Here is a 7,991-nt window from a genome sequence, read left to right as displayed (position 1 = left end):
GGTTTTGCTATTTATTAAATCAAAGATTTCTGTATCTTTTAATTAAACTCATAATCCAATTCACTATTGTTTTTGTTTAGATCAGGCAGCGTGAGACATCATTGGACAGAAATTTACTCCTTTGTTGAAAGTCTGGCTGAAAAATTCATAAGGTACAGTTTTTTTAAAGTTGAAATCAGATTTTTCCATCCCTTTGGAGCTAATATTTATTTCCTCATTCTATTACATAGATAGACTTGTCTTGTAGGTAAGGCTGAGAATAGAAAAGAATTCTTCAGGCAAGAGGGGAAAGAAGGCCGGGAGGAGGTATAGGTAGTAGAATGAACCAGATGCATCCCTAAGAGAATTAATTTAAATTGCTATGATTATTAGAGAGTGCCTGAGTATTGTTACTTGCAAGGTAGGGGGGCAGAGGCAGGGGTGATTGGTGGTGATGGTTGGAGAAAAAAATGGAATCCAGGAAAAGATGGCATTCTGCTCTCTTTTCTGAGTCCAATTCACTCTGACTGTTTAGTGTACCAAGACCCAGAATAGTCTCTGTTCTCATTGCCAAAGTTAGTTGGGGTGGGGGAGGGGAGAGTGACTTTATAGGGACCCTTTTCCTTCATCAGGAATCAAATGGAAGGGAGTCAAGAAAAAAAAATGAGTCATACCCATCTTTTACTTCTTCTTGCAGATCATTTTAAAGAAGTGATTATCCTAGTTAGAGGTGTGGTAGTAATTTTTCTTTTCTATAACATATATCAAGCCTAATTTTATTGTACAAAATATTTTATTCCCTTTCTAGCCCAATGTTACGGATGTCTTTCATTGTCTTCTCCTCTAAAGGAACTACCATCATGAAGTTGACAGAAGATAGGCAAGTATTCCCTTCCCAGGTTTATGATATTCTTGGCAGTATCTACATAGAAAGATTCGATTGCAGAACTAAGATAATTATTCAGATAGCCCAGGATAAAAACTCATCTACTGATGAAAAGTCGTAGTGAGATAAGGGCAGAAGAGTACCTGTAGGGTTGACTTAACTCTGGCCAGAGTTGAGAAACAGACAAAATTTGTTTTCAGCACCTCTCATTGATTGTTTAATATTCCCCTAGATTGTCAGTGTCCTCATCAAATTGAGCAGTAAGTTCTTATGATCCAAGTCTTTCCTTCATTCTTTTCTCCACAACCAACCAAAACTTCCCATTCCTAGGTCCCATCTCCATGTACTTTTCTCTGGCAGGCAAATGTTAACTCATACTAGCTGAGATGTTAATGACTGATAATGGTCTTAAACCTTTGAGATAAAGTCCCTAACTAGATCCCAAAAGTATAACCAGTTTGAGGGACATTTTCCCTCTACCACATGTTAAATGACATTAGTAACACAAAAATAAAAACAGAAAATTCCTTGATTTTCAGGAGTTTATATTTCATAGTAGGAAAGTGTAGAAAATATATCTGTAGATAATTAAATACAAACTGTTTATAAAGTAATTTCTGGGCAATGATGGTAGCTACTAATGATTCTTAGAGGAGGTGGTTCTTGGGTAGAGATTTAACATATGCACGGCATTCTATCAGGTAAGATGAGAAAGTACACATTTCATGCATAATGGACAGCTTGTGCAAAGACTTGAGGATTGGATATGTAATATCATGCTTAAGGAACACATGGAGTGTGTGGAAGAGAGTAACATGCTGTTCACTGAGTATTCTTCATATTTGCCAATTGAGTATTCTTTATCACTGGCCTTTACAGTAAGTCTGGAAAGACAGACTGAAGTCAGATTGTAAAGAGATTTAAAAGCCAAATGGAGGAATTTGTATTTATCCTAGAAGTAAGAAGCAGCCTGTACAGTTTCCTGAGTAGAAGAGTGACATGGTCAAATCTAAACTTTAGGAAGACCACTTTGGTAGCTGTTGGGGGGATGGATTGAAGAGAAAGGGGACTGGATGCAGGGAGATCAAGGAGGAGATGATGAGAAATCTCTACAATAAGAGAGTTAGTGGAGATATATTTGTGGTGTTAAAAACTGAGAATACTTGATCAATGATTGAGGGATTCTAAAAGGAGTGATCCCCTCCTTCACACATTCTTTCTCCTGTATCTAAAAGTAAAGCCTATCAGTCCCAAGAACCTAAATGATCCATATTATCCATCCATATTGATCTAAATTCATAGACCCATAAGTTTGAAAAAATGGGAGGAATTCTAGAATCATAAATTTTGAGCTCCATAAGAAACTTAAACATCATCTGATCTCACCCCCTTCATTGACAGAAGAACAGTGTGCAAGGCTCCAAGACACACAAATAGTAAGTATTTAAGGTCCTCTGACTTCAAATCCAAAGCATTTTCCATTGCAAGATTTTGCCTTTTCCCTAGATAACTACACAAGTCTCTACTTTGCTTTTCCTGGCAGACTTAGTCCCAGTGTATGTCTCAATCTGTTCATTGAGTAGTTTCCATATATGCCAACTGTGTTGGCCCAGATCATCACTGGCCTTTACAACCCATATGCTTTTAATAGCAGTTGACAAAGTTTATGTTGCTGCTAACAACCGAAGAATTGTTGCTAAATGTTACTTAGATTTTATAAGAAAGTTCTGTTTTTCCAACTATTGGTGTTTTAAAAAAAACGCCAAATGATTATTTGTAATCAAGACAGCCAAGAAACATAGACTTCAGGATTTGAAGATAAAAATAAGTGAAACCAGTAATTGTGGGCTAGAAATGGGAGAAGAACAGTGGAACAAGAAGAGAGAAATAAGGAAAGACATAGAATGTAAACTCCATGAGGGGCAAGGACTCAGGTATTTTTGTATTTGTTCACCCAGTGCTTGGAACACAGTGTTTGATATATGCTTGCTAAATTAAAAAAATGTTTTTTTCAAACCTAGTCCTTTCAGCTAAATTTTAGCCACAAAATACATTAAGGATAGGGAATAAACATTTATGAGATAATGACAATAATAAAAATAATAACTAGCATTTATTATAGTACCTTCTCCATGATAGGCCCTGTACTAAATAAATATCTCATTTGATTCTTACCACAACCCTAGGAGGTTCCCATTTCATAGCTGAGGAAACTGAGGCAGACAAAGATTTGAGTAACCTGCCAAGAGGTCATACAAACCTAGTAATTATCAGTAGATTCATTTGAACTTGGGTCTTCCAGATTCCAGACCCAGGACTCTATCCACTGTGCCACCAGCTGCCTCTAGAAACAATCAATATCATTGAACATTTGTATTTGCTCATTATTTATTGTCACAGGGCAGAAATGAAACGCTGCTTTTTGATGATCTTTAGCTTCTAGACAAAGTTCCATCTTGGTAGACTCTCAAAGATATCTTCATAGAATGAAACAACTCATCTATGTAAGGGAGAAAAACCAGATTAAATCCCCCAGTTTGGAGCTCCTCTCTCTACTTCATCCTTGCCTCCTCCCTCCATCCCTCCTTACTGTGGTGGCATCCATGGATTGCCTAGCACAAGAACAGAACCCATCCTTGAAAATAATGCAACCAGTTAGAAAAGATCTATCAGAGCAGGTCCATTTGATAGTGTTCTTTCCTGTTCAAGTGGTTCGGACAACACATTTATTTTGTAATGCTTCAGAGTTGGAAGAGAAATATTTTTAAAAATTTAATAAAAAAAAACAATTTAAATTTTACTTATTTATTTCAGAGAAGCAATACGCCGGGGCCTAGATGTCCTTCGGTATGAAGTACCTGGAGGAGACACATTCATGCATAAAGGTTTTGAAAGGGTAGGGACTTCTGGACCTGGAGGGATTTCATCATAGGTTACAAATTCTGCTTTTTATTGCCTTTATTAGATTTAATTGGAGATCTAAAATATTTTTCTTTTTTTTAAAATTTTGTAGGCGAATGAGCAAATTTACCATGAAAACTATGGAGGTAGGTTACCTGTGTGTTTACTTATCACTGTTCTCTTTTCCTGGAAGACGTTCTTTCCCTTCATTTGAGCTCAGGTTGAGCACTGCCAAAGGAAAAAAATGCAGGGTGGAGGAGCTAATTAAACACAGGAACTCAGCTGACAATAGACAGTTTTGATTTTTTTTTTGACTCATTCCCAGCTGTAACAGATGCATTCCTAACTCTTCATTCAAAAAGCATTTCCATTTTTTGAGTTCTGTTGACCCTAAGTGTTTATGGCTGTTCCAGTCACATAATATAAAGAGCAGGGTCATATTAGAAGAAAACTGTCAGAATCAATGGTTCCCTTAATATTAGGTGAACCTGGTAACAGTATTTGAAAGATTTAAAAAAAAGTTGAGGGAAGGAGTGGGGAAGGGGATCTAACTGAGACTGAAGTCTGGACATGGCCCTCAATGTCTTAGATAAGTTAACCATGTGAATAGTTCCATACAAGATTAAATCTGACTTTTTTCCCTTAATTTCCTCGGCCAACTCAAAAGAATATGTCATCTTTAAATACAGGAAACATTCTAATTCTGAAGGAAGTACAGGGGAAGAATTACATAAATAGAATCAGGAACTTTGTAGAAATTTGACAATGCAACTTGGCCAGTGGGATACTTTGGACAAACACATTGGCTAAGAAGTCAGAGGAACTGGGTTCATATTCTGACTCTTAATGCTTCCTTGATATGTGAACTTGGAAAAGTAAATTACCTTCCTGAGCTAAAGTGCTAACTCTGGAAAATGAGGGGTTTAAGCTAGCTTATCCCTGAGGGTTCCTTCTATATCTATGATCCCAAAGTCTCATCCTTTACAATAAGAGGATTTCACATTCCCTTCCATTCACATTCCAGATTTAAGAACAAAAAATGGTAATGAGCTGGCTTACCCATATGGTTTTACTTCTACCATAAAATCTCTGTTTATAACATTTTGTGACAGATGATCAGATTGTCTAACCAAGTAAACAAACCAAAATTTCATTTAGAAAAAGAAATAATCTAAGGCTCCTTCTCTTCACTTCAAATGGTATTATGTATGTTTGTTACTGGAAAAATGGAGGAGTCTGTATTCTAATAGAATATTGGTGGGATCTCATGCTCCATATGAGCAGAACCCAGGTGGAGAGAAGGTTGTTTCTTGAGGTTATTATATTTAGAGGATGCTGACAGGACTGGCAATCCTTCAGCAGCATAAAAACAACAGAATTTAGTTAAAAAATAATTAGTCAAAAATAGAAGTTTTCAGATAGTGGATGGAAGTGAGCTCCTCTCCTCCATCCCCTTACCCTGCACATATTAACTTCCCTTTAATCTGGAATTAATGAGGTCCCAGTGACCTCATGCTGTTGTCCCAGAATTTCTGTCTCCCCACATTGGGTTGGTGCATCACCTTCCACATTCATCTGAGATGCCCTTCATGCCACTTTACCCACTGAAAAAATGCCTCATTCTTCCCCTGTGCTGATGTAACCCCAACCATCCCATTGGTCACAGGTCTCCACACTGCTAGTGTCATCATTGCCTTGACCGATGGTGAGCTGCAAGAGGAACAATTTTATTTTGCAGAGAAAGAAGTAAGTCTTATTTACCACTGACGGCATTTTCATCCAATTAATTACAATTTTTGAGCTTTGAATATTGTTTAAATTTCCTTTTTGAACTTCAGACTGTACTGTTTCTTTCATTTAGGCTGACAGAGCCAGGGCCTTTGGGGCTATTGTCTACTGTGTGGGAGTAAAAGATTTCAATGAGACACAGGTAACATGGAACGAAAGTCCTTAAATTCTCCACTGTTGGTCCAGGCAACAGAACCAATTGTTGCTTTGTTGTATCATTAATATTCTTAATAGTAACTTTAAAAAATTACTAGATTTCTTCACTCTAAGAAAGTTCCCAATTGTGATAATATCTAGGAATGAAGTCTGGTGCGATTCAATTATTTTGACAGGGGCTTAAACAAAGGAGTAGCTTCTTCTAGACTTTCCCCGTATTCATTATAACTTAGATTCCCACACACACACACTTCCACAGATGCCCAGGGAGAATGACTGGGACACTTTTAAATAAACTCTGAAGTTTCCAATGAACCAAGGTCCTTCCCCATGACTAGAAGTTGAAACTACTCTTAATAGCTACCTCAATCACTAATTCAACTGCTTTTTCCAGGACTCTGATTTCTAATATTCTCTGACTAACTTTTCCCACATTATTATAAGAATTAACCACCTTTGCTCTTGCCCTCTGAAGTTGTACTAGATCTCTTTTCCTTCCTGAACCCTCAAGTCATGGGAGGAATGAAAAACCTTAACTTTTTATAATTTAAGTAATTTTTTTAAAACCTTAGTATTAGGGGTGAGGTTAAAATAAACAGCATCCCCTGAGAGATGTATTAAGGATTAATAAGGTTAAAAAAAAAGAAATAAAGTTCTTAGTAATTAATAAATAATAATGATTAATATTAAGAAGTGTGAATCCCTACCAACAATTAAGCATTCACCCTCTAATTTTTCTGTAGACTCAGTGTTCTTTTCTTTGCAGCTGTCAACAATTGCTGATAGCATTGACCATGTGTTCCCTGTTACGGGTGGATTCCATGCCCTTCGAGGCGTCATTGACTCTGTGAGTATGAGATGAACATAGTGGTGGGCTTTCTCCTTACTTTTGAAAAAATGGATCCCCATTTTCAGAGGCATAACCAGGGTAATGCATTTGAAAAGTGCTAACAGCTGTGTAGTCCTTTCGCAAAAGAGAAATGAACTCGTGCGCCAAAAAAAATGCATTAAAATGGGAAATTGTTAGATGATGATATATGAGAGGTTCCTCCACACTAATCCTGCTCTCCCTTTCTTCCCCTCAACATGTAGTAACTTTTCACCAGTATCTTAGGACTTCTTTCTCTGGAGGGTGCTGGGCAGAGACTCAAGCCCTAGTAGCCAATGACTTGTTTCTTGTGGTTTGCCCTGATCTGGTCTGGGCACCCTTCCTAATTATGACTCTGTTTTATATTATATGTTTTCTAGATCCTGAAGAAATCTTGTATTGAAATCTTAGCAGTAGAGCCATCAAGTGTGTGTGCAGGAGGTAAGTTGGAATCATTGGGGTTATTAAATTAACTGCAGAGGAAAAAGATCATACATCAATGCCTAAAATATGTGTGACTGGGTAATAACAAATAACTGGAATATGTGATGATTTAAAATTTTTTAACATCTATTATCCAATTTGGTCCTCATATCAACCTTATAGAATATACAGTGCAAATATAATTCTCTCCAATTTATAAATGAAACTGGGAGAGGTTAAGGATCAAGGTCACACAGATAGTAAATAAAAAGCAAGAACTGGGGCTCAACTCCTGTTTTTTCTATCTGGTGCCCTTTATTGCCCACTACACTGCCTATCTGATGAGAGATGTGTGAAAATGCATTTGGGGATCTGAGACTAATATTTTTGCCCTGTACATCATGAAAGAGCCTGAGGTGGTATTGTTGTGATTTCTTCTGGAGCAGTCTTCATCTACTTCATGATAAGGTAAAAATGATTATACTGTTTTGAGCTCTTAGAGCTCTTAGAGCATTGTGATGGAAATAACATCAGAGTGGAACCAGGACAAACTTGTATTCAAAATCTGCCCTGCTTTAGTGATATGACCCCCTCACAGGTCATCTCACCTCTGAGCCTCAGTTGTTTCAATTGGAAAAAATGAATAATAAGACCTGTAATATCTGTCTCATAGGGTGTTACAAAGATCAAATGAGATATTATGTTGGTAGCAATTTGTCTGGGCTCACTCTCCCAGTTTCTGCTCCCACTCCCAATGACAAAATGGGTTCTCAGTTGACCATTTTTCCCTTCAGGGTTCTATCATTGGGTAAATCTGAAGGGCTGGGATATTCTAATAGTATTATAACAATTACATATTATTATTATTTCTATTGCTGTTATTCATGAGTATCCATTTTCAATGTTAATATTGATTAACCAATTGCTTATCAATTAGCTCTTACAAAAATGTTTTCTGAGAAGGTATACAGCAAGAATAGAAGTTACAAA

General features: G+C 37.0%; 1 protein-coding gene across 1 annotated transcript in view; it reads left to right on the top strand.

Moving 5' to 3' along the window:
* ANTXRL (ANTXR like) overlaps window positions 1-7,991 on the top strand; it is a 91,050-nt gene that overhangs the window by 20,904 nt on the left and 62,155 nt on the right. Inside the window, exons 2-9 of the mRNA XM_074233086.1 lie at window positions 81-152; window positions 788-859; window positions 3,680-3,761; window positions 3,879-3,912; window positions 5,433-5,512; window positions 5,628-5,696; window positions 6,477-6,557; window positions 6,959-7,019. Coding sequence (XP_074089187.1) covers window positions 81-152; window positions 788-859; window positions 3,680-3,761; window positions 3,879-3,912; window positions 5,433-5,512; window positions 5,628-5,696; window positions 6,477-6,557; window positions 6,959-7,019 — 551 coding nt within the window. The remainder of the gene's footprint in view (window positions 1-80; window positions 153-787; window positions 860-3,679; window positions 3,762-3,878; window positions 3,913-5,432; window positions 5,513-5,627; window positions 5,697-6,476; window positions 6,558-6,958; window positions 7,020-7,991) is intronic.

This window comes from Macrotis lagotis, chromosome 4, assembly GCF_037893015.1.
Source record: "Macrotis lagotis isolate mMagLag1 chromosome 4, bilby.v1.9.chrom.fasta, whole genome shotgun sequence".
Lineage (NCBI taxonomy): Eukaryota > Metazoa > Chordata > Mammalia > Peramelemorphia > Peramelidae > Macrotis > Macrotis lagotis.
This window is presented reverse-complemented; position numbering and strand designations above follow the sequence as displayed.